Source organism: Gigantopelta aegis, chromosome 4 (assembly GCF_016097555.1).
Source record: "Gigantopelta aegis isolate Gae_Host chromosome 4, Gae_host_genome, whole genome shotgun sequence".
NCBI classification, from domain to species: Eukaryota; Metazoa; Mollusca; class Gastropoda; order Neomphalida; family Peltospiridae; genus Gigantopelta; species Gigantopelta aegis.
The window spans coordinates 30417027-30444631 of NC_054702.1; the positions used below are offsets into that span (position 1 = coordinate 30417027).

The 27605-nt window shown below is 34.4% G+C and overlaps 1 protein-coding gene across 1 annotated transcript in view; it reads right to left on the reverse strand.

Moving 5' to 3' along the window:
- LOC121370357 (poly [ADP-ribose] polymerase 1-like) overlaps nucleotides 1–27605 on the reverse strand; it is a 52796-nt gene that overhangs the window by 2597 nt on the left and 22594 nt on the right. The window contains exons 3-26 of the mRNA XM_041495520.1: nucleotides 27297–27426; nucleotides 24996–25111; nucleotides 24022–24161; nucleotides 22951–23025; nucleotides 21271–21355; nucleotides 20444–20560; nucleotides 19665–19747; nucleotides 18819–18938; nucleotides 18230–18331; nucleotides 17226–17374; nucleotides 16306–16451; nucleotides 14882–14951; nucleotides 12744–12821; nucleotides 11507–11639; nucleotides 10100–10298; nucleotides 9096–9221; nucleotides 7973–8056; nucleotides 7049–7171; nucleotides 6093–6215; nucleotides 5044–5142; nucleotides 4491–4643; nucleotides 3651–3778; nucleotides 2163–2224; nucleotides 869–983 (exon numbers count right to left, since the gene is read on the reverse strand). Of these exons, the coding sequence (XP_041351454.1) occupies nucleotides 869–983; nucleotides 2163–2224; nucleotides 3651–3778; nucleotides 4491–4643; nucleotides 5044–5142; nucleotides 6093–6215; nucleotides 7049–7171; nucleotides 7973–8056; nucleotides 9096–9221; nucleotides 10100–10298; nucleotides 11507–11639; nucleotides 12744–12821; nucleotides 14882–14951; nucleotides 16306–16451; nucleotides 17226–17374; nucleotides 18230–18331; nucleotides 18819–18938; nucleotides 19665–19747; nucleotides 20444–20560; nucleotides 21271–21355; nucleotides 22951–23025; nucleotides 24022–24161; nucleotides 24996–25111; nucleotides 27297–27426 (2756 nt within the window). The remainder of the gene's footprint in view (nucleotides 1–868; nucleotides 984–2162; nucleotides 2225–3650; nucleotides 3779–4490; nucleotides 4644–5043; nucleotides 5143–6092; nucleotides 6216–7048; nucleotides 7172–7972; nucleotides 8057–9095; nucleotides 9222–10099; nucleotides 10299–11506; nucleotides 11640–12743; nucleotides 12822–14881; nucleotides 14952–16305; nucleotides 16452–17225; nucleotides 17375–18229; nucleotides 18332–18818; nucleotides 18939–19664; nucleotides 19748–20443; nucleotides 20561–21270; nucleotides 21356–22950; nucleotides 23026–24021; nucleotides 24162–24995; nucleotides 25112–27296; nucleotides 27427–27605) is intronic.

Here is a 27605-nt window from a genome sequence, read left to right on the forward strand (position 1 = left end):
TTCTTTTGCTGCCCACCTCCACATCCCAATCTTTGTCTCTCCAATTGTGAAAGTTGCTGATCTCTAGTGGCTAGGTGGGTCACGTACATGCCAGTCACCCATCAGCTTTTTCTGTGGGCTGTCTGACCACGTTGGACCCCGGTCCTGGCTAGTAAAATTTTGGTCTGGGCTAGTGGAAATTATCAACTGTATTACTATAATACATAGGGCACTAGCCAAAGCTTCTGTGAGGGCTAGTGGAAATTATCAGCTGTATTACTATAATACATAGGGCAAAAGCCAAAGCTTCTGAAGACTAGTGACTTTCTCAAACGTTTGTCGCACACTACAGAAAGCTGCTAATTAAACATGTTGAGGCACTGTCAAACATTCCTGTTCTTTCCACACCACTCCATCTCAGTAGACGTTAAATTAAATCTGCACTCATCAATTGAAATAATCCTCAATCATGGTTACGTCCATCTTGAACACCAGTCATATATTATTTTAATGCCTGCAGATACATATCAGGCCTTCAGATTTCACTAAACAAGTTTTTGGTACCGCGTCAGTAAAATCACGGAAAAGAAATTTCGTTTCGCATGATTATTATATCGAGTATGACTACTGAACAAAAATAATATATATATATATAATTGTTTTTAAAAACAGTTTCAGATGGCTTCCCATGATCACAAGGCACAGAACTGAAAGAATTGTTTCCCATGAAATTTGAAATCCCATGGGCTGCATATAAAAAGGCATTTACGAAAAATCCACTAATACACACACACGTAAACAGACACACACAAATAGAAAAGAAAAAAAGACAATAAAAAGCTCTTGACTTTTCATAAAATGTTGAATGCCATCAAACAGAAAAGGATACTCATCGTAGAGCAAACTGGAAGCAACTCCAGAATTTGTTCCTTTACCCATCGGTATGAGTACGCCATTATCCATTGTATAGTTACTGGCAGGGTCAGGACAGGTCATACCAATACCTGAAATTTGTTAAATTAAAAATTAATAACAACAAGATATATATATATACATATTCACAAATATTCAATCTAATAGTAATACCCCGTTTACACTGCCTAAAATCATCAGGGCTTGACCCGGGCAAGTATGTCCGAGTAAAGAAAAAGTAAATGGGCCAAGCTCAGCCTGGTTCCTTTTTTTAGTGGGCTGAACCTGGTAGGAAGAGGTGAGACGGACCTGAGGTGACTCGATCATGCTCATAGTACAATATCCACGACTGTGAGTTATGGTCTGTTTTGTTTAACAACACCACTAGAGCACACTGATTTATTAATCATCGGCAATTGGATGTCAAACATTTGGTAATTTTGACATATAGTTATAAAGAGGAAACCCGCTACATTTTTTGCCATTAGTTGTAAGGGATCTTGTATATGCATCATCCAACAGACGGGATAGCACATACCACAGGCTTTGATATACCAGTCATGGTGCACTGGCTGGGACGAGAAATAGCCCAATGAGCCCACCTACAGGGATTGATCCTAGACCAACTGTACATCAAGCGAATGCTTTACCAATGGGCTATGTACCCCCCCGCCCTGGACTATGACATTGATTCTGCAATACTATATCATGAGTGGAAGCTGTCCTTACATAATATGAGCATCTGTGTTATTATTAAAATATCAAGTGCAATTATGGTACAGCAGGTCCAGATTTAGAATTTTGAGAAGCGGCAGTATCAGCATCTATATGTGGACTGCAGATCCAATTCGGTGTTTCCAGTAAAAAAAAAAAATAAAAAAAAATGAAGTACTTGGCAGCTCAATTATTTTTGGTCCATATACAATAACGCTCAATAAGACAATTTTTCTATATAAAATGACGTCATTAGATATGATGTCCCCTGACAACATAGATTTTTACGTTTCATCGAGAAATGAACAAACTCCTGTTGCTACGCCTGGACTAAATGGAAGATGTTATATTGTTAATTATATTCTTTTGCATATAAATTTCCTTCATCTGATTATCTTTGACTGTTTAAATGTAGTTTAAATAGACTGTTCTGTAATCTAGTCACCACATGTAGTGTATGTATATAGGTGGGGACCTCAGAAGTTAGTAAACTTGTGCCAGATTGGTTTGTTCTTTGTACAACAAAATAGGGTTTCAATCAATAGTATATACCATACCTTTTGTACTGTGCTTTCCTTTGGGCAGTGAGGTGATGTAACTTGAATGTATTAGTTCATGCCTGTAATAAAAGAGTTCACTTTTATTTATCACCATTTTTGACCAATATATATTTTATTTAACTGAATTTTTTTTTACAGTACAACAGGATTACAGGGAATTGCTTATTTTTAACTGCAGAAAGCCATTTATTCAAACTGATATTCAGAAAAATGTGGTAAGTCAGAACATTTTACTCCACAGACATGAAATGTACTGGTGGTTATCACATTTTGACAAGGCTATACAAGTACAAAGCTAAAATATAGGAATATCAAGACATAAATGTTTTAAGAAAATAACCGATTGTCTCACAGATGAAAGTCAAATGGAATAACATTTAGTTGGTTAGGACTATCCAGTGTAACAGACTAATCCGATCCTGTTTACAGAAGATCAACATAGAGATATGTTTTTGTTTCAAAAAGGTTTTGAGCATTTACGTTAAGATTTTTTAAAATGCAAAACACTTTATGCCTATGAGAGCATATTTCACAGTAACCCCATATATGTATACCATTCACATATGGAATCATAAAAAGTATGAACCTTACTTTAAATATTACTTTTAATCTTTTGAATAAAGAATTTCCTTTTTACAAGACCTACAATAGACATATACAGGTTTCCCAGCATTATTTAAGAATTTCAGAGGACACAGATCAAATTATTGGAGAGCAATCTGAAAATCCGAAGACCGTTTCCTAATGAAATATTTTGCAAGGGCACCAAGCATTTCTATGGTCAATCCCAAAGGGAACGCCTTTTTTCACACTATGGAATTTACTATAGGTTATTATTTCTGAGCCGATTGTTTTGTAACTTTCACACAAAAATAGTATTTTTTTGTTATTTCCAAAACACTTTTACTTTTCTTCTTACATAAGGAGGATGAGACGGATTATATTAACATACAAATTCACACTCTACTGTATATTCCATGAGCAGAATGCATATGGTAATTGAATACCAAAAACCCCCATTTGTTTACTAATGTGGTCACGATTTCTGGCAATAACTGGTTGTAAATCATTACCAAAGTACAAGCAGGGCTAGCTCTGCCACACACCAAATTCACCAATTGGCAAATTTTGCTTTTAATTTGGCAAAAATAAATGTGTGTAATGATTGATATTTTGTTAGAAAATATCTATAGGTTTTACATATTTGAGATAATTTGGCGAAATCTTCTGATCACCCCGAGCTAGCCCTGTCCGAGGTGCCTCAGCTTTTGAAATATGTACCAAATGAAGGATGTTAATACTGAAAAGCTCACTGCACAATATCATGAAACATTAAGCTCACTCACACATCATGGAACAGGGCAGGTGGAGATTTGGATGCATACATATGATACCTTCTCTCCCCAGGGACATTTCAGAAATTAAATAATATTTTCCTTTAAGGCTTTGAGTTAAAACTGTTTGAAAACAAATACACAGACTTACATGTTACCAAGGGCGACCTCACACAGCAGCAAGATGCCAGTGGGGTTGGATCTGGATGTCCAGCAGTAGTTAGCACTCTTGGAGACCATGTCGGCAAAATACACACCTTTCCCAAACATGTAGCCAGTCTAAAAGAATAAACAACTAAAACAATCAGGGATTGAGAAAATAAGATAAGAACAAAATCATGTTGCTACCAATGAGATGATATTATACTGCAATGAATGCAAAAGAAATTTAATTCTAGTTCTATCAACCAGTAGAAAGGTGCCAAAAAGCAGTGCTAGAAAAAATGTCGAGCACACGTCCCCTAAGACGGTAATCTGCCCTTTTCATTGGTTAAATAAACTTGTTGTTTAGGAGATAAAGATGCTACCCGTTTATTACATCATTCCATAATCAAAGGTAGTAGGTGACATCAAGTAATATGTGACACTGCATGCATTCCCTCTAGTGATATAATATATATCAACTGTGAGCAAGGTTGTGACATCGCGATACAAAAATAATATGCAGTGCATTTTATAATAATTATTGAACTAGAAAAATAATACGCAGTGCATTTTATAATAATTATTGAACTAGAAAAATAATACGCAGTGCATTTTATAATAATTATTGAACTAGAAAATATTTTTGACACTTGTCGCTAAAGCTTGCACCAAGGATTGATTTTTTTGACTCATTTAAAAAAAAACATTTACAAAAGGACTCGTGCCAGAAACTATTATTATTTGTCAGTAAACGGGATTTGAGATCATGCCAGTTTACACAACAGTCCAGAAAATACAGATGTCTGTTTGAACAGAATCCACCTGATATGTTACTGCAGTTACTCACAGTTGGAGCTTCTGGCGGTGCGATTCGGAGACCCTGAGATAAGATACCACCATAGTTTGTTGTACGAGATCCATGCCACAGAAGCTGACGATTGTGCAATTCCTCAAATGATTTGTATCTGCCATATTCCCCTTCTCTGGCCACTTCAAATATCTGCAAGACAATAACATATTCCACAGCAACTCTGTAATGTTCTGGGCATAAAATGTTCTCCAATAAATAAAGTTAAAAGTTTTTGTTTTATGACACCACTAGAGCACATTAATTTATTTATCATTGGTTACTGGATGTCAAATATTTGATAATTTTGATATATAGTCTTAGAGGAAACATGCTACATTTTTCCATTAGTAGCAAGGGATCGTTTTAATGCACTAAGTCAGGATAGCACATACCACAACCTTTGACTGTATATTGAGTGGGCTACATCCAGTCCCTGAATGACAAGTGAATAAAAGCTCAAGATTTTACTACAGCTTTGCAGAATGTTGAGCAAATCGCTAGGGATGTACAATTTTATTATATTATAATACCTGAAATTTTATTAACTTACATCTTCAACTTCAAGTGCATACTGGTTGTGGGTAGTAGCATGAGTGTTTTTGGTGTAATCAAGTAGCCGTTTGTACATGTCACTTGATTTGTCCATAGGCTGCAAACAAAATGAATCGTATTAGAAATCAGCAGAGCAATTGTTGCAGTAAACAACAAACTTCTATTCAAGTTTATTTTGGTAATTAAATATACTAAATGTAACTGTACAGCATCCAATAGAAGTACATGTGATAACATATATATATATATATATATATATATATATATATATATATATATATATATATATATATATATAGGTGATGTCAACAAAGACAACTAACCTCTTGTTTACATGTGAATTTTTGGTGTGATATAAAACAAGTAAAAGTAACCTCTAAATTACATTTGAGTTTCCTATGATAAAAACAAAGGCAGCTAACCTCAACACTCAAGTTTCTCATGACAAAAAACAAAGGAAGCTAACCTCCAGTTTACATTTGAGTTTCTTATGATTAAAAACAAAGACAGCTAACCTCAACACTTGTTTCTTATGATAAAAACAAAGAAAGCTAACCTCGACACTTGAGTTTCTTATGATAAAAACAAAGACAGCTAACCTCAACACTTGTTTTTTATGATAAAAACAAAGAAAGCTAATCTCAACACTTGAGTTTCTTATGATTAAAAACAAAGACAGCTAACTTCAACACCTGAGTTTCTTATGATAAAAACAAAGACTGCTAACCTCCAGTTTACACTTGAGTTTCTTATGATAAAAACAAAGAAAGCTAACCTCCAGTTTACACTTGAGTTTCTTATGATAAAAACAAAGAAAGCTAACCTCCAGTTTACACTTGAGTTTCTTATGATAAAAACAAAGACAGCTAACCTCCATTATACACTTGAGTTTCTTATGATAAAAACAAAGAAAGCTAACCTCAACACTTGAGTTTCTTATGATAAAAACAAAGACAGCTAACCTCAACACTTGTTTTTTTATGATAAAAACAAAGAAAGCTAATCTCAACACCTGAGTTTCTTATGATAAAAACAAAGACCGCTAACCTCCAGTTTACACTTGAGTTTCTTGTAGTGACTGTCGATGGGATCCTCCGTCTCGTCTCCACCCTTCAGAAGACTGTAAGTCACCTCAATCTCCAGCAGGTTGTCCAGCATATCAGTCTTATTCTGAAACATCGACATATCATGACATTTCTAAAATATCAACACTTCACATGATTTCTCAAACACCAACACTTCACATGATTTTTAAACATGCATACGTCACAATTTATAAAACCATCAACACTTCACATGATTTATAAAACCATCAACACTTCACATGATTTATAAAACCATCAACACTTCATGTCATTTCTAAAATATCAACACTTCACATTTCTCAAACATCAACACTTCACATAATTACGAAAACCATCAATACTTTACATGTTTACTAAAACATCAACATTTCACGTGATTTCTAAAACCATCAACACTTCATGTGATTTCTAAAACCATCAATACTTCATGTGACTTCTATAACCATCAACACTTAGTGGGATTTCTAAAACCATCAACACTTCACATGGTTTATAATACCATCAATACGTCACATTATTTATAATACCATCAATACATCACATGATTTATAATACCATCAATACGTCACATGATTTATAATATCATCAATACATCACATGATTTATACCATCAATACATCACATGATTTAAAATAATAATAATAAAAAACCTTCACATGGCTAAAAATCAACACTTCACACGATTACTAAAACATCAACACTTCACATAATTATTAAAACATCAACACTTCACGATTACTAAAACATCAACACTTCACATGGTTACTAAAACATCAACACATCACATGATTTATAAAACATCAGCACCGTACATGATTTATAATACTATCATTATCAACATGGTACTTAATAGTACCTCATTTAGTAATCTCTATATTATTTGTACTTATAGAAGAAAAAAGAAGAAGAGATAACAACCTTAATAATCTCAGCTGTGTCCAACATGGGTGGTTTCTTCATGCCAAAATCATGAGGAATCAATGTGTAGAATCTGTTGGAGCAATCCAAGAACTGACTGGATGTACCACCTTTCTCAATCAGCTATGGAAACAAAATGGTTTGAAGTAATCTTAAAGCAATGCATCATATCATTGCAATGCAAAAAGTATGCACAAAAGCACATAACATTTTTCAAGTTTATATTAGCTAAGGCATATCAAATGAAAGGAAATGGTTTATTTAATGACGCACTCAACACATTTTATTTACGGTTATATGGCGTCGGACATATGGTTAAGGACCACACAGATATTGACAGAGGAAACCTGTGTCGCCACTTCATGGGCTACTCTTTCCGATTAGCAGCAAGGGATCTTTTAGATGCATCATCCCATAAACAGGATAGCACATACCACAGCCTTTGATGTACCAGTCGTGGTGCACTGGCTGGAGCGAGAAATAGCTCAATGGGCCCACTGACGGGGATCAATACCAAACCGACCGCGCATCAAGCGAGCGCTTTATCACTGGGCTATGTCTAGCTCCGCATATCAAATGAGAAACAGTGAATAGAACTATATTTACAGTAAAAATGTAACCTACATAGTCGTTTGCAATGGGTTGTGTTTTCTGGAGCTGCTACTTCATCCACAACATGAGCATCAAAAGAATGGACTACTGTAAACCAGGGGGGAAAAATGCATGCATATAAATTCCATGTTATTTACTTCCAACATTGTTGCGAAATTAATAAAGGGAAGAGAAAGAGAGAGACACAAAGAAGAAACATTTACACCCAGTATTATGTTGAGATACAAAGACATAAATAAATAATTAACAACACAGCTGACACAAATATTTTTTTCTCAGAATGTGGCTGCAACACTTTAACACGAGTCCTACATTTTGTAATTCTGTGAGGATAGAATAGGCAGACTGGATCTGTTTCTTGGATAGTTTTCCCAGAGGCATCTTCTTCAAGTCAATCTGAAAATAAAGTTTAAGTTTGTTTTGTTCAACGACACCACTAGAGCACATTGATTTTATAATCATTGGCTACTGATGTCAAACACTGAGTAATTCTGATAGCCTTAGAGAGGAAACCTACAACATTTTTCAATTAGTAGCAAGATATCTTTTTATATGCACCATCCCAGACAGGATAGTACATACCACGGCCTATGATATACCAGTCGAGGTGCACTGTCTTGGACGAGAAATAGCCCAATAGGTTCACGGATGAAGAATGATTCTAGACCACCCACACATCAGGCGAGCACTTAACCACTGGGCTACATCCCGCGGCGCCCCATTTAAAAGTAAGACATGAGAAATGTTAATGCATCTGCACATGTATGTGAATATGTGTATAGAGTGAAACGCCTCAAAACCGGACCCTTGTTAAACAGGAATTCCCCCAAAACTGAGATATTTTTAATTTTCATGTGATTTACTCATCTTTAAACAATTAAATTTACCCCTCTTCAAGACAATTAAATAAAAACATTACAAATGACAGAGCGATTCACCTTAAATAGCCAATATAGAATCTGTCAGGTATGCTGATAAAAGATAATCAATCATTATTAGGGAATATTTTGTTCGGTATAATGACGTGTTTTGCTATGCTAGTTTCAAAGATAACTTCACATTTTTAAAAACATTAAAAGTAATACCACACGATACAAGTGCTTCCTACAAGAATAGCCACAAGAATAATAGACTCCATCATTTGAGGTCATGTGGGATAGAAAATAATCATGCCCAAATTAAGTACAAATATCTGACCTCAACATATTTCACTTCAAAACCACTGAAATATTAAGTTTAATTACATTAAAATAACTTGAAATACAGCAGCTGTTACTGGCAGCACTGAACTAAAATGACCTTCCTGCACTCAGAAAAGATAAAAGTCCCGGTTGTGCCCAAATTAGTGATATCTAAAGCCCTGGTTCCCATGACAATATTAGCTTTAATCATAACAATGGAGCCAACCATTATAATATGCAACAAAAAGTCTCACCTCAAACTCTAGCATGGCCTTTTTCATGTTTTCCACATTGAATATCAGGCAGATGAGATCCTGTACAGATCTGGGCAGTTTCGAGTGGGAATTCTTCACATCAATGCTTCTTACATTATCGTCTTCCTGTAAAATTATAAATTGCAATTAAATCAACAAGACAAATTATCCCAAGAATGCACCAATCTTTAATGATACATAATCAGGTATATTAGGTATGTATAGGTGTTAAAAGTGGGAGCTGGGGGAGCAGGGAGCATTATTCCCTTCAAAAGGGGAAGATGATAAAGCCAGATACATAAACAGGTATAGTAGGTATGTATAGGTGTTAAAAGTGGGAGCTGAAAAGTGGGAGCTGGGGGAGCAGAGTGCATTATTCCCCTCAAAAGCTGAAGATAATAAAGCCAGATTATGTAGTAGGTGCTATCTCAAAGTTAAATGATTTCCTGTGATTTTTTTATTTCAGTAATATTTGCTTCGAAACAGTTTATACCTTCAGCTATATGCCTATAAAAAAATTACAACCAAATAATTCCATTTACTAGCAGAAAAAAGAGAAAAGTATTTTAGAGGGAATCTTGAGAGTGTGTCACACTCACTAACTAGTGACATCATGGTTTTATGCATACATTCAACACACTAAGTTTTTCCCATAATTCTTTGAAGACAACTGGCAAAGAAACAAAAATGGTGACCACTCTATATTTAGCCAGAAATTATCCAGGAAACCCTTCTTGTCGTCCAGTACATGATTTAATTTTTTTTTTATTCTTACGTTAATTATGGAAAGATTATTCATGGGATCGATTAATTTATAGTTATTTACAAATAAATGTGAAAATCAACAAAATATTGTAGTTTCAGCTCTGACATAAGACCTTTTATGTAACTGTCCCAGTTTCTGGCATCATCTGAATGCCGGATAAAAACAGGTCTGATGTACGTTTTGTGAATAAATTTACATTCTTGAAATATCAAGTTAATTAGCTTCCATTTCAACATACCTCTCCATATTCTATATCAAGTGGATAGAACTTGTTTGGAAATTTCTTAAAATCTTTCCTATTATTCCACGGATTGTTTGTTTTTTCTGCATACAGCGCCTTGAAGGTAGTAATAGCTTCCGCCCGATTGGAACACTTTTCCACTTTATTGCCTCCTATTGTGGTACCAACACGTCCCCATGAACGAAACACCCACCATCTGAAACAGAGATCAATCAATGTGAATCAAATGAAAAGAAACAAAGACAAAGAGAGAAGAGAGACAGAGACAGAAAGAGAGAGAGAGAGAGAGAGAGAGAGAGAGAGAGAGAGAGAGAGAGAGAGAGAGAGAGAGAGAGAGAGAGAGAGAGAGAGAGGAAGAGAGTGGGAGGGGGAAGAGGGAGAAACAAAAAGAGAGAGAGGGGAGAGGGAGAGAGAGGGGGAGGGACAGTGGACACAGCAGGTTTCCTCTCTCAATACCTGTGTGGTCCTTAACCATATTCTGATGCCATATAACCGTAAATACAATGTGTTGAGTGCGTCGTTAAATAAAACATTTCTTTCTTTCATTAATTATTTATTTTAAATTTATTTTCCTACTTATATTATATTCAATTAGGTTCTTAGGTCAGGTCAGGTCAGAGAGTTTAACGTACACATTCAGATCAAGCTGTTGTAGCGCATGCCTGTCCTGGGTGCAGGTGTCGGCATCAGCCGGTTCCTACGTCCAGGACAGGAAAGTGCATCAGGTTCTTGAAAGCATGTGATGCTAGACACAAAGTCTTGTCTCAACTATCTGAACTGTCTGTGATTGGTCGGTGTGGTGGCCTTAAACTTCCCACTGAGCCACTTAGCTCACATGCAAACCCATTACCTAGATTTAAGGCTGGTACACCCAAACAAAATATTGTTTAGTCGGACAGGTTCCTTCATTTTGATTGGTTCATGATCAGAAAACCTGTGAAACCAATGTTGTTTGGGATGTTACTGCAATACATTTTTGTCCAAATAAGGCCTACCGTACAATCAGGGCCATCCGATTCTCTAATGGAATTTTCTGGTGTCCTGATGTATAATTAAATGAGAGACAGAGACAGAGACACAGACAGAGACACAGAGAGAGAGAGAGAGACACAGAGAGAGAGAGAGAGAGAGAGAGAGAGAGAGAGAGAGAGAGAGAGAGAGAGAGAGAGAGAGAGAGAGAGAGAGAGGGAGGATCAACAGATCTTTTATATACACTTTCCTACAGACAGGACAGTAAATATAAAAGCCTTTGATGTACCAACTAATGTAAAATACACTTTTCAAAGTGTTTAAAATATAGCACCATATAAAGAGACAATTTGTACCACAGGTGGGTGTTTTCAACAGGGGTCTGTTGGAGCATGTGTATATTAATTTGCAACAACAAAACATTGTTACTAATACCCTGTTCCACTGTCCTTTTCAAGGGCTTGTATTTTATAGAAAGAGTTCGTTCCCCTGACAATATCAACCAATCCAAGCACAGCGTTGTAGATGCTTCCACCCTCCTGGATCACGTGAGCGGTCTCTGCCATACCTGTATGAAAGAAAGAAAGCAAGATAAAATGTATAAAGGTCATTGGGCAGACTGAAATAAAGGAGTTAAAGACACCAATTCTAGTCATTGGGCAGACTGAAATAAAGGTGTTAAAGACACCAATTCTAGTCATTGGGCAGAATGAAATAAAGGTGTTAAAGACACCAATTCTAGCCCATGTTTAACTGTATAATTACTTATTTATTACAAGGGGCAGGACATAGCCCAGTCATAAAGCGTTTGCTTGATGCGTGGTCGGTTTAGGATCAATCCCAGTCGGTGGGCCCATTGATCTATTTCTCATTCTAGCCACAACTGGTATATCAAAGACTGTGGTATATGCTATCCTGTGTATGGGATGGTGCATATAAAAGATCCCTTGCTACTAAGGAGAAAATGTTGCAGGTTTCCTCTCCAAAACTATATGTTAGAATTACCAATGTTTGACATCCAATAGCCAGTGATTAATAAATCAATGTGCTCTAGTGGAGTCATTAAACAAAATAAACTTCCTGTTCAAATTATAAATTTTAGCAAATCCAATGTGCTTCTGGTTGCCATGACGTAGCTCCTAATGCATTTCATGCAAAACAGACAAGGTATAATCAAGGCCAGTAACGGAGGCCAGTAATCAAGGTCAGTAACTAAAGTCATTGATCACTGCTCATGGCTCACATAGGCATGAATTGTATTGTAGCCAATTTTTTTTGAAACGTGAAATACTTCCTTGAAAATTAATTTAAAAAATGGCTAATTTAAACATCTTTTATTAAAAAAATAATAAATATTGGAACCACTTTATATAAAAATTGGCAACTGGCTATCTGGCTACGATCAAGGTGAGCCCTGCTTTTAGACTATCCCTAAATATCTTTCTATAGTCCATCCCATCCTGCTCCAAAAATGTTCTGTATATAATTTAAGTTTGGTTTGACGTAAGAAGAAAAGGCCAAGTGTTTTGGAAAGAACAGCAACCACCCCCCCCCCCTATTTTTGTGTGCAATTTAGAAAACAATCTGCTCAGAAATAAATAACTTATAGTAAATTCCAGAGTATGTAAAAAGGCGTTCCTTGTGGGAAGGATTATAAATCTGCAGTATGTACCTGAATCAGGGTCAACAGCAGCTCCACCCTTGACTTTCATCTTCATCGTCGCTGGCACCTTCTTTGTATACCTGGCCTCTGAAAGAGAGAAACACGTCTTCAGTATCTCACAAATCGTTCTTCATAGGGTGTGATCATAGGGTGTGATCTTAGGGTGTGATCATAGGGTGTGATCATAGGGTGTGATCTTGCTCTTTTGGTAGCAAGGCTAGCTCTGGAAATCACCAAATTCAAATTTTAAAAACAATTGTCAAATTTTATTTTAAAAAGTTAAAGTTTGTTTTGTTTAATGACACCACTAGAGCACAATGATTAATTAATCAACGGCTATTGGACGTCAAACATTTAATAATTCTGACCAACAGTCATCAGAGGAAATCCACTACATTTTTCCTAATGTAGCAAGGAATCTTTTATATGCATTTTCCCACAGACCACAGCATTTTACCATTTGTGGTGCACTGGTTGGAATGAGAAAAATCCCAATCAGTTGAATGGATCCACTAAGGTTGTTTGCTCCTGCGATGCAAGTACCTCAAGCGAGCAATCAACTGATTAAACAATTTTATTTTAATTTGGAGAAATAATTTCATGAGATAATTGCTATTGTATTAGGAAATAACTTGTTTTTCGCCTCTTTGAAAGACTTGTTACTAAGACAGTTTCCTTCGAGAGAACACGCTCTTGGCCAATACCGATGCACTTTAGAGACAAGCTATAGGGAACCAAATGTGAACTTATCAACACCAAACAGTTCATCAGGAACATACAAATCCTGATTTAAATTAACAGCCGTAACCAACAGTGTTTGAATGCAGAAGAAGAAGGAAGACCTGTAGTTTTCCCCCCATCACAACTAGTGGCCCACTACAGGTTTATCAAGAGATGTAGGATGGACTGTCCTGTCTGTGAAACACATTTCTTCTGAAGACTTTGGGTTAGAATTATCAAATATTTAACATTCAATACTCAATGTTTTTATGTGGTCTTGGTGTTAAATAAAACAAACTTTAACCTTCTAGATCTAAATATTTACTACCTATATCAAGATATTCTACTGAATGTGAAAATATTATACTGAACAAGAAATCTGCAGAATTAAATGTCTCGACTACTATATATATTCTCAGAGCACTGTGATGAACATCCATAGGTGCAACAATAAACCTTCAGTCCATCCCATGCGCCTAAACAATTTCGGTTTGGTTTAATGTAAGAAGAAATGTAAATGTGTTTTGGAAATAACAAAAAATACTCTTTCTGTATGCAATTAAGAAAACAATCAGCTCAGATAACTTGTAGTAAAATCCCAAGTATGAAAAAGGGCATTCTCTGTGGGAAGGAGTACAGTTTCAGTGACCTAGGACTAATAGTTTGTGAGAAACTGATCTAACTCGAAAGTTTAACATTAAGCATTAATGTAAAGTTTAGGCTGCCACTGCTGCCATCAGAAACATAATACCTATTTATCCAGCAATCACTGTATACATTGGCAAGATATGATGACTAGATAAATCTCTATATTTTCGGTCACTGACCAAAAATATAGGTCACGTGACATAAACCCGACTCGACTTAAGTTTTTAAGAGTAGATTTTCAATAAACATACTCTTTAAATCATTTGTTGAAGTACAGTAAATACAAGTAACTTTTAGTTTTGCGATAAAAATACAAAACTTTAGAACGTTTTGTATTTTTAATGTGTCAGAATACAGCTAGCGTCTTACAAATAATGACGTCATGTATCTTGTATGACGTCATGCTGCAAAAGCATTGCTAGGTTGACAATACTCTATTTTCGTACACTGGAATAAATAATTATTTTCCGAATATTCCTGTAGGATTGCAGGATAAAAGATATAACTGGTTACTGTGTTACGATATTGGCTTTATCCTTCTCAGGTCGAATGGAGCTCAGCAGAGCCGCGCTGCATTCGCCATTCTAACCTTCGCAGGATAAAGCTGGTATCTTAAGACAGTAACCAGTTATTCCCTATATCTCAACTTTTTACTTTGAGACAATAAAATGTCTTGAGTCTGTATTAAGATCTTTCCAAACTCAGCCCTAAGAATATGCATGCTATAACAACTAGTCAAAGCTTTATTTCGTTAACTATTTCAGCTGATAAAAAGTTACCTTCTTTTGCGGTCATTGCACTCTTTGGAGCACTCTTCATGCGAAGTGGTTCTCCTATTCTTTTAGCTGGCTAAAAATTCAACAATGTATATTAAAATCAAAGGACTAAAAATATTTAAAACCATAATGAACACTTAAATACAGACAATACAATGTATAAAACAAAAGACCTGGAATTTAAATGATTTTTAGACAAAAAATCTGGAAAATGATTAAGTCTTAAAAAGCTGAAGATTATTGTGAGCTTTTTTTCTTCAAGAAACATGGGCAGAACCAATTTACAAAAGTCTAGAAGTTTTAGATCTGTAAAAGGGACAATTTTGAATTTCAATTTATTACCTACAAGGAACAGCATGGGTTAATATTTATTGCATGATTTCCCCCGTATGTCATAACATAAAAAAAGAAGTAGTTGTTTTTTTAAAATGGAAAATATATTGATTATGGATCTGGGCCCGTGCTTATAAAACTTTTAGAGTTCAGACTCAATCTCAAATGACGTCACACGCATAGTATTTGTATGGCGTTGCCGTGACATTACTGTCTCAGACTATTAAGAGTCTCAAATCTAGATTCTAAACGTTTTATAAGCACCAGGCCTGATTCAGTTCTCATAAGTAATTCTTAGGCTGGTCAACATACAAAACTTCACGTACGTTGTTTTCGCTTCCTATTTATTGCACAAGTTTATTTTGCGCAAGAATATATACCATGAGACCGTGTAGCGGTCGAGTGGTATGTTCTTTCACAAAATAAACGAGTGCAATAAATAACATACCTTCTTTTATGTTTTACAAAAACGTTTTTTAATTTAACATCATAACAACACTTTGTTAAATCTATGATCAAAACTCCTTTCATGGATGTACTTAACGTTAAGAATCATACTCTAGGGCAGCCTTGTGTAATGTTTCAAATACGATGTGACGTCATTTGTAAATCATATATGACGTCAGGCTCTAACTGCAGTAAAAACAAAACGGGGATTCCCCATATAAAAGTTCCAGTCCGGATCGCACATGTGCTAATACAGATTATTTTGTTGCACGGATTTGATGTTTGTAATAGTATAGTAAGATTGAACAGGTATGTAATAATATTCTATACACAATAATCAAAATCACGTTACCACAAAATATGGACAGCATAACCTGTGTTATGACACATTTATCAAGTTTACAATTCCCATTATTATGACTGTAAAATCCCCGCAGACACACATATATTTGTAAAACACAATTGATCAACATTCACAAGTGATCAATAATACTTATATGTTATTGTTTTTGTTTAATAGAATTTTGTTGAGAATGTAATACCAGTATCATTCTCAACTTTCTTAATATGTATTAACCTACTGTTAACCTCATCGACTGTTCTTAACATATTTTTAATGCATAACACAATACACAGAAAATGCTTACATCATCTCCCCAGGAGGCTATACTATGTTTCTGAATCAGGGACGGTGCGCTCCCAGACTTGGCTTCAGACAGAAAATCTTCTGACACCACATGGACCCCACATTTTTCTGCTTCTTTGATATTTTTACTTTTTTTTGTAACTTCATCTGAAATAACAATAGCAATCTGAATGTCAAAACCGTATTCCCATATCAAAATCTTATCTCTGCACAAGGCAGTCAAAAGAACAATACACACAGCACAAAGCAACTGAAATAAGAATAAGATCACCATAGTACTTAACACTTACCAAGTAACAAAATCTGTCTTAAAAAGTGGACTCTGCTCCTTGTGGGTATATTCAATTAATATTTAACTAATAAATGTATAAATGGCAGAATATTAAAACAAAAAATTCAAAATGATTAAGACAGACTACAGAGCTGTAATAAACAGAAATAACTATGATTTTGTTTCCCAGATTGAGAATAAGTGAAATGGCAGACATATAGTTTATTTCACATTAATAATTTAAAGCATTCTAGTGATAAGACAGACCTACTCATTATACAAAGATTCAATGTTTAATAGATTGGTGATCATAAACATGAATGACTAAATTTACAAACAGTGTTCATAATTTTTTCTAGATTTGTTTACGTCTTAAATACGGAGAAAATATGCGTACACAGGACTAGACAACTGTTTTTCATAAATTATTAAATATACAAGCAGTTAGCCATGAATGAATGAATGAATGAATGAATGAATGAATGTTTAACGACACCCCAGCACAAAAATACACATTGGCTACTGAGTGTCAAACAAAGGTAAGCACATTAATATGATTATTTACATTAGAAGTTAACCAAGGAATAAATGTGTTTCATAAATTGGGCCCAAAATAATTCATAGTACACAATACTATTTGAAACATATACCTTTAGTGCTAATGCACGCAGCAACTTTCTTGTCTATCTTAGTGACTACATTGCCACCCATGTTCTGTATCTCCTTGGTTAAGGCCGCTTTCGACTTGGACAGCTTGCCGACAATAACAAAATTCATGTTCTCTAGGGACTGGTGAGATCTAAAAACATTTTACAATGACAAAAATAAACCATCACCTTGATGCATCAAAACTACAGTAGAATCTAGTTGGGTGAAACTCGGAAGGGTCGAATACACTGCAACACTGGAACCAAAAACGAAGTTCTGAGTTACACTTACACAATGTTTACCGAATGGTTACGTCAAACTATCCGATGGGTCGAACACTTTCTTGAGCACCAACGAGGTTCGAGATAACAGGATTCAAGTATATATTTACAGGGTTTTACATTAATGCTGTCTGATTATCTGGGCAGAGTTCATAAGAAGGTTTTAGATGACGATTGCCAACATTCCGCCTACTTTGTTGAAACAGCCTCCTTACTTTGAAAAATTATAGTAAAACCGGCACTAGTGGCCACAACCATTAACCAACCACCTTTTTTAACAGGTCACACTTCTAATAATGATTGGGGGAAATATAGCATAAATTAAACTGTAATAAGCAGTCACCTGTTTTAATAGGTCACTTTGTGATATTCCCTTGTTTGACTGTATTTAACACTATGGGATATTATGTTAAATAACCAAGTACAATTATGACTGTGCATTAACAAAAACACATATAGCTGGAGACTGACCAGTGTGACCTTGACATCGGATATTTTCAGTGGCAAACTTAGTCATAAATACAGGTCTACACAACATACACATGTGACAAAAGTTCATTGCGACACTTATCTTTTTAATAAAATCAAGTATTCTATCAGAAATATATCATACTCTAGACCTAATTTTTTTAAAAAACAAACCAACAACAAAAATCAACAAAAAACAAACAAGCCCTCCTTTTTAATGTTTTTAAATTCAATCTTGAATATATGTAATTACTTACGGCCCATCCACAGAATCCATCGATGAGCTCACAGGCCCCTCCGTTGCTCTCACTGTAACTGATGGAAAAACACGGTCTCGTTTCACATACTTGTACTTTTTTCTATGTTAAAAAAAAGTAATTCAATGAAAACAATAATGACTGGGCCATATAAATTCATTCAATAAAATAATGAAAAAGAAGAATTATTAAAAACAGTTAATAGCATAAAAGAAACATTTTGTCTGTGATTTGACTAAGTAATACCAATCCATACTGGTATGTTTTATAACTTGATCCAGTTATAAATAAGGTACCAAAACGTACTTCCAACAAAAAATTAAAAAAAACTGAGATTGAATATTAATTCAGAAGAAATTGTTGTTTACAGTTAGCAAAATAATATGAAATGTACAGAAATTTTACATTAAAGCAAAAGCTTTTGCAACAAACATATTGATAGACATGAGTTGCTATTTTTATAAAAATTATGAAGCATGGGAAATGAATTTTAGTGACAACTGTCCACTATAAACCATGACAACTTTCCATTGCATATTATAATATTCAAATTAAAAATAAGAGTAAAAATGTATGAACGATTTCTTACAAAAAATCAACATCATGAAATTCCTTTGGAACTTTGAATGCTTTTCTTTTGGGAGTTTTTGTAATATTCATGCATTTTGTCCAATCGGTCAAGTCCCCAGTACACTTGTATCCTTCAGCCCTGCAAAAAACAAAAAAAAATATTTTAAAAACCCCAACAACAAACAAAACAATAATAGTAAAAAATATCTAAACCAGACATGGAAAGAGTCATTCATGTTACCACATGTCAACAAAGTTGAGAATGGTACATCATTCTCTACAAAATCTTATTAAACTAAACTACACCACCTAAATTCAGATCAACTGAGTGTTATTTAGATAACCAGACAGAATCAGTACAATAACAATGACATGAATGAATCAGTGTGTCTATCATTGACAAGACTGTATAGTAATAATGGTGGAAATATACGTGTCGCAAACTATAGGTTACTAGGTCTGTATTTTGTGGTAACCTGTACCTGGGTTACCAGACACATTACTTATTTGATGCCGGTAAAAGTAGAAATATTATAAGTATGAAAAGGAAACATTTCTATACTACCACTGTAAACAATGAGCTAGAACATTTTTACACAATAAATAATTTTTTAAAAATTATTTCACTTTTTTGTTGGACAACATGACATTGTGTTACATCTCACATATTTTGAATATGGTATACATGTTTCGGCTCCTTTCATTATGAATACTGTTTAATTTGATATAAACTTTAATATAAGTTATTTTTTTCTCTTTATTGTTCTAATGATAATTGATAAATGAACTTCATGAAACCAATCGGTTTTAAATACATGTAATCATTGGCTAATTGATTAACAGTTGTTGCTACAAGCACACTCACGTGAACACATATTGTCCATTTTTACATTCAGGACATGTTTCTAAAGCTCCAAATCCCATACAGTCAGCTAGGGCATCAAATAACTGTAAAATAAAACAAACTAAGGCTGTAAAATAAAAATAAAACACCTCAAAACAGCACATCTAAAATGCTAGAGAGTGTGACTATATCACAACTCAAAACTCGGTAAATAATAAAATGTTAAATTATTGTATGCAATGAAATTGTTTCCTAGATAAATAGGTTTACCAATAAATAGCTTTTTCCGGTTTCAGGGCTTCTAGATTATGGTAACCCCACTCCCATGGCTAGTGATATTCAGTGTTGGGCTAGTAAATAACAACTATTGCCATGCCCGATGGCTAGTGAATATTTTTGGTTAAATGTTGCAGTTAAGTCTATTTTGTGAAATGAATATCCTGCCCCCAACCCCCCAATGTTAGTGTCTTTAAACTCTATCTCCCTCTTAAGGTGACATATTTGATTATTACTAATATTATTTATTAAAACTGTATTAGCTTAAAGTAGGGCTAGTGAATTTTTAATCATGGCTAGTAAATTTTTAAAATCAATGATCACATGGCAAGTGAATTTTATAAAAATTATAGAAGCCCTGCCTGTTTGTATACTAATTTTTAAAAAATGAGTTTTCAATATTTCTATGACTATGACTATTGGTTGTCTAGCATGGCAGTTGTGACACTCATAACAGTATGAGAAACACATAACAACACTGGTATTAGTTTCTCTGCACGTACTAATTTAAAATCTCTACAAACCTTGCTTTCACCAGAGGGAAGCTTTTGGTTATTTAGCTCCAGCATTAATTTGCAAGCTTCGTTAGAGACATTCTTCGAAATCTTGTCCCTTATTTCCCAAATGAGCTGTGTTTGTTTCTAGGAAGAAATTAAATACATCATTAACCATCCTCTCTGGTAATTCAAATTAAATGAACAATAGTTTTGGTAGCCCAAGTCTAGTTTTATAAAATCTGGCTTTTGTTTATCAAGAGTTGATATAAAAATCACAATTGAAAAAAACACATCATAAAATGGTCTATTTAGAATATGTATCTCTTTCCTAGTTTTTGAAGAAAAAAACCCCTTACAAAACCAAATAAAAATAACAATTTAAGATTGATAACATGTGAGGTCATGATACATATATATGCCATTTTGATGGAACTTTTGCAGAAAATGTACTAGACTATGGGCTTTATAAAAGAAATTTCAATCAAAATTAGACTTTATTTAATGCCAGTTAAATTAAATAATCATTTACAAATACTACAGTAAAAATGTACACGACAAAGTGATCGTCTAAACAAGCAACAAACAAAACAAGTTAAAGTCAACAGCACAACATTGTCACCACTATTTGGCTTCACACACAATCAGTTTTAGATATTGCAGTTGAAATACATTGCTGAAATTACCTTTTTTAAAATTAAAATATGATAGATGCATTGGCAATCATACTAAAAACGATATTGCTATATTGACTTCAATAATTAGACCATAATAATTTATAAGGGAGGTAACTGAAGCAGGAAATGTTTCCATCTAAGCATAAAAAAACTTGACAAAAGTGAACAAGGGTAGATTACTTTCAACTGCTTTTCCTCCTCCGTTTCTTCCTTCTTAACTTTTTTTCCACCAGACCCTTTTGCATCATCCCCTTTCCTTTTTTTCCTGCATTGTGTACAGAAACAAAAACAACAATTAAATAAAGTAAAAATAGCTTGAAGTACATTCCACACTTCTCTTTTAATATTCTTGGTGAATGATTAAAACTTCTTTTAATACAATGATATCACATTTTTCAATTGTATTTTATAGGCATAGGTGGCGAGAAATGCTGAAAAGAATATCCCAAAATACCATAAGATATTATGTGTAGGGAACGAAAGAAAGAAATGTTCTATTTAACGACGTACTCAACACATTTTACTGCGGTTATGTGGCATCAGACATATGGTTAAGGACCACACAGATATTGAGAGAGGAAACCCACTGTCGCCACTTCATGGGCTACTCTTTTCGATTAGCAGCAAGGAAGCTTTTATATGCACCATCCCAGACAGGGTAGTACATACCACAGCCTTTGATATACCAGTCGTGGTGCATTGGCTGGAACGAGAAATAGCCCAATGGGTCCACTGACGGGGATCGATCGCAGACTGACCGCACATCAAGAGAGCACTTTACCACTGGGGTACATCCCGCCCCCTATGTGCAGTGTTACAGAAAACTGCCTTACAGTTGCAAAAACTAGAATCAGTTTTTAAGAAACAACATAGTAAATACAAGAAAAAGAGATGCTGGATGCAGATCTAATAATCAGCACATTTGTGACAGTAACCCATGACAGAGAAGCTCATGTAAGCTTCTTGTGCAATCCAGAATAAAATTAAATGAATGAGTTAGTTTTGTTTAGTGACACCACTAATCATCTGCTATTGGATGTCAAACATTTAGTAATTTTGACATATAGTCTTAGAAAGGAAACCCGCTACATTTATCCATTAGTAGCAAGGGATCATTTGAATGCACCATTCCAGACAGGATAGCATGTACTACAGCCTTTGGTATACCAGTTGTGGTGCACTGGCAGGAACGAGAATAAATGAATGAATGTTTGACATTCTAGCACAAACCAAATATCAGCTACAGGGTTACAAACAAACGTAAATACACAAAACAATTTTAAATTATTACCAAAACTGTTTAAAACATTTGTAAAGATAAAATGAAACAAAATGTTTGTTCATTGCCATCTGAACACATTTTAAACTGTGGCTATTTAACATCCAATATATGGTTACTTCGGTTTGATTGAGAATGGAAATTTGTTTCCGCAACATAGGCTATAGAGAACATACCATGGCCTCTGATGGACCAGTCATGGGGCACTGGTAAGGACTAGGGAAACACTTCAGTATATCAAGGGAGCCTAATCCTGAGACTTAATGCACCTCAGTCAAGTACACACACCCCCACACACCCAGGAAAAGAAATAAAGAGAAGTGTTAATACTAAGATGTCTGAAGCAGACAGGTTTTTTTTAACCATTTGACTACTGCAGGCGAGATATCTCACCCAATGTCATGTCAGTCTACATACTGTATACTGCATACAGTGCATTCCCCAATTCATATCCCCCCCGCCATTTTGCACACAGCACTCACCGGAAACAGAAATATAATAAAAGAAAAAAGATTTCTTTTCAATCCAGTAGTCTAAAAGGTTAAATCTATCTAGGAGCCAAAGTTATTCAGTGAACTTACGCTTGTTCTCCTTTACCAAGTTTTTCTAGTAACTGGCTTTGGTCTTCTTTCTTCAGTTTGTTGAATCCTGGAATTCTATAACAGATAGAAAGACTGTATAAACACAAACACATTAAGGAAAAAAATCATCATTTAAGATATCTTTTTTTTCTGGCCCAGATTTCATGGAAAGGATTATTTCCAGTATGGTATCAGCAAAATCATGCAACCGAAAATCCATTACCTACTATCATCTAACATAATCCACAAAAAAACAGTTTCCATTAGAAAAGCATGATTAAAAAATAATTGTCAGCAATTTGGTCAATTTTATTTATAAAATGTGCAGTTAAAAATATTTAATGCAACAAAATAAAAGCTCACAAAACATGATAGTTCTCAAATTATTTTTTCAGTAACAGCCTGAACTCTGTTAATGGATAACTCATAGAATGCAATCCTCAAATAGGTGGAAAAAAGTTTAATACCCCAGCATAACTGGGAAAATAAAAATCATAATTTCTCACTGAGAAATTGACATGCACTGGTGTAAAGTACAATATTATTGGATGATTTGACGCTAAGAAACCGATGACTTTGCCAGTACTAAATATTATGTCATCACGATTTGGCAAACATATACAATGACGTCACGTACTTTAAAGTGTTTGCATTTATGTATCTCAGCTGTTATTGTTAAATTTGTAATAAAATGCTATTTTAATACAATTATTACATTTTTTGACAGAATAAATAGAACTTTGGTTTTTAAAAATCATCTGTGATTGTGAATAAAATACAAAAGTCATAGTAATACTCAGAATAGTGTGTAAAGTTGTTAATATTGTTTCTATTTAAATGTAGTCATAATGAAAATAGAAGGTTCTTAAAGAAAAAAAATGGCTGAAGTAATAAATAGAATAATAAACTCAGTACCAGTTATTATGAAATTTATGTCGCTTTTGAAATAATTTTCAGTTTTCATGAGCTTTAGCAAGTGACAACTGAAAATTATTTCACACGGAACACAAATTTAATACTAACTGGTAATTTGTTTATTATCCTCTATATAACGTATGTGCATGTACTAACTTGTCGGCTCCCATTTGTTTGCTAAACTCCAGCTCATCGCGGTTCTCCACGAAACAATCGACATGATACCACATGTCCTGGGGGCCATACATCTTAGCTCTTTGACCCTCAAAATCTTTCTTTGATATTCTGATCAGATCCTGCAAAGAAAATTGATTTTTTTTTTAAATATCGCAAAATCCCATAGACATAAATGTATGAATTGTAGAAATAGACAAATGATTAAAAAAACATAGATGGCAGGACATAGTCCAGTGGTGAAGTCCTTGCTTGATGCATGGTTGGTCTAGGCTATCCTATCTGTGGTATGGTACATATAAAAGATCCCTTGCTACTAATGGAAAAAGGTAGCGAGTTTCCTCTCTATCAAAATTACCAAATGGTTGACATCCAATAGCCGATGATTAATAACCAAAAATATGAATTCAGGTGTTTATTATGCTGACTCCGTCTTATAAGTGGTGGTTGGTAGCAAAAGTGATGGTCAGAACTTTGCACAATGCAACTAGTGAAAGAACCTTTTTTCGTTTCTTAAATTATTTCATTTGTAATGTTACTGATAATGAAACAAGACCTTAAAACTATTTGAGGCCTTTTTTAATGGGTTGACTAATAAATGGATTAATTAAAACATTTTATAGCTGAGATCAACCAACCATACTCAAGACTTAGATTTTACTGAAATTATGAACTTTAATGTGTAAGAAATAATTGTATAAAAAATAAGATTTGGTCCAGACAAGAAAAAGTTAACAAACAGACATATGGACGGACAACACCATTCAATAATATGACCCATCATAGAAGGGTGTATAAAAATATAATAATAATAATAATATATGAGGAATTCTTTTTTTAATAATTTGTTTTTTTATTTTAAATTAAATGTTTGGGTTTTTTAAAATAATATTATTTGTAGATTTCATTACATTTCTCAAGCTGTTCTGAAGTAAGTGTACAAAATTTTAGCTCACTTTGTCTATTTTTAAGTCACAGCCACGACAGGTACTTCTGTTAGACTTTGCATATTCAATCTTGAAGTCATTTGCACCTGCGCCGTCAATAACATCTGTATCTCCTCCACCACCACCTAAAAATACAAGTAGACTTATGGTAAAGAAAAACAAAGCTCAAAACAATAGCTAAAAAAAAAAGAATGAAAACCCCCAAAAACATGATGTTATGTTGTGTACTGAATAGTAAAACAAAGAGGCCCATGGGGCATTAATTGCTCACTTGGTATTAAACTAATTCTACCTCTGAAAAACAAACCATAGCAAGGAATTTATAACAAAAGGTCATTTGGGGACCACTAATTTGACAACAACATAACAAATGAACCAATGAAAATGCAGAGATGCCAACCCTAGCTGGAGTGTCATAGAAATCCTGGACTTCAAAAATAGGAATCCCACCTCCCGAAAATAGGAATGTTATCAGTGATGGCCCAGGAGCGTGTTTTTCAACATTTTGGTAAAGACAAGTTCAAGGCTGTACCCAATCGGTAAACATCGGGGCTGTTCGGAAGACCGAATGTGAGGCTGGTTTATTCTATATCGGCATGCTTGCTATGCTCGCTATTCAGAATTCATAAGTTTAAAGAACAAGGCAGGAAACCAATTTACGATTGTTGACAGTGAAGAGAGAAAAAGTTCCATTTCTCCGGTGTTAACAACATTTGTGCCTTCCAAAATACGATCCGTCACCAAATATGCGAAACTACGATTTTCTTTCTAAAAATCGGAATTTCGAACAAGACAATCGTAATAGCGTAATCTATGCTTTAAATTTGTAATGATTCCGCCAAATTTGTAATGGTTGGCATCTCTGGAAGATGTGCATACGTTTTTAAAATAACCCGAGCCAATACATTATCAGCATATGCTTTGACATGTTGTCATTTCTAATTTCACCCGTGTCATCATTAGGCAATAAATGGAGAATACAGTACTAAACAAGTTCCTGTGAGACCATTTATATTATAAATAGTGTTTTCAATTGTATATTATCAGCGAAAGTGAGTGACTTATGATCTAAAACATACGAGTTGTAATATAAATGGTCTCTTACGGGAATGAGTATACTATTCTATTTATTACACTACACATCAATGAACAAAAATTGGACAGAATTACTTCCCGCATAACTAAATATGACGGTCACTTAATTTAGGTATTTATCAATGGAACTTTGCATTCCTGCATCACACATTTATCAATGAAGTTTGCACAAACACTACTATAAACATATTCATAACTGTGACACAGTCCATCAGATAATTGGGGGGTTATGACCTTTCGAAAGACGTATTTCACATTACGGTAGTCCGAAAATATCACATGGGTATCTCTGCCACTGCATCATGCATGGTAATAAATGAAGATACATGTATATACTTGTGAGTATCCGGGTCATAAGACGATTACTGTACCAAGTTTGGTTAAGTTGAAAATGTCTCAGTCAATCAAGAGGCCAAATGACCCAACTGAAATTTGAATGGCCCAAAAATTAACATCTCTCTGACAATCAAAGGTCAGGGTGGCCAGGCTGGATTTCAAATTGGCCTGAAAAGGAACAACACTTGGTCAGGGTCTTTGTGAAAAATTGTCAGATGTCATAAACAGACAAACAAAATGGGGATTTGAAACCCTTATTCTCAACAACATACACATTTTTCATTGCATTAACAATACCCTATGAAATTCAAGTACTGGAAATAACTAACAAACCTTCAATTTCAAGTTGGTGTGCAGTTCAAATACTAAATTAATATAAAATGCTTACAAATTAAAAATATTCTAAAATAGAGCTTTTAAAAAAATCAGATCTTGCAATCTTATCCTTGATCAAATAAACATGTTTTAGAGATGGGAGCTTTAAAAAAATCTAATTTACTGGATCCTGTAATTTTATTCCTGATAAAATCTTTTTAAAATATTCTAGAATTGGAGCTTTAAGAAAATGTAAATGTTCCAATCTTATCCTTGATTAAATCTAAAAAATATTCTAGATGAAGGAACTTTAAGACAATCTGAATGTACCAGATCCTGCAACCTTATCCTTGATTAAATCTAAAACAAATATTCTAGATAGAGGAACTTTAAGACAATCCCAATGTACCAGATCCTGCGATCTTATCCATGATTAAATCTGAACAATATTCTAGATGAAGGAACTTTAAGACAATCTGAATGTACCAGATCCTGCAACCGTATTCTTGATTAAATCTAAAAAAATATTCTAGATAGAGGAACTTTAAGACAATTCGAACGTACCAGATCCTGCAACTTTATCCTTGATTTTCTGTTGATCCTCCCACCGCAAGGAGTGAAAGCCATGGATGTCGTCTGGGTTTTCAACTCTTGCTCGATTCCAAAAGCATTTATAATGAAACCAGTTTGGAATCTATCCAATGAAAACCATGAAGAAATTTTGTTACGAATAGTGAAAATATAAAAGATTCAGTAATATATAATTTACAGTAATTAAATTGTATATAAAGCTTATTTTAGAACAGAACTGAGAATGGCTTCATAAAGCAAGGTTTATTACCTATATATATTTTTTGACTAAACATCAGTCAC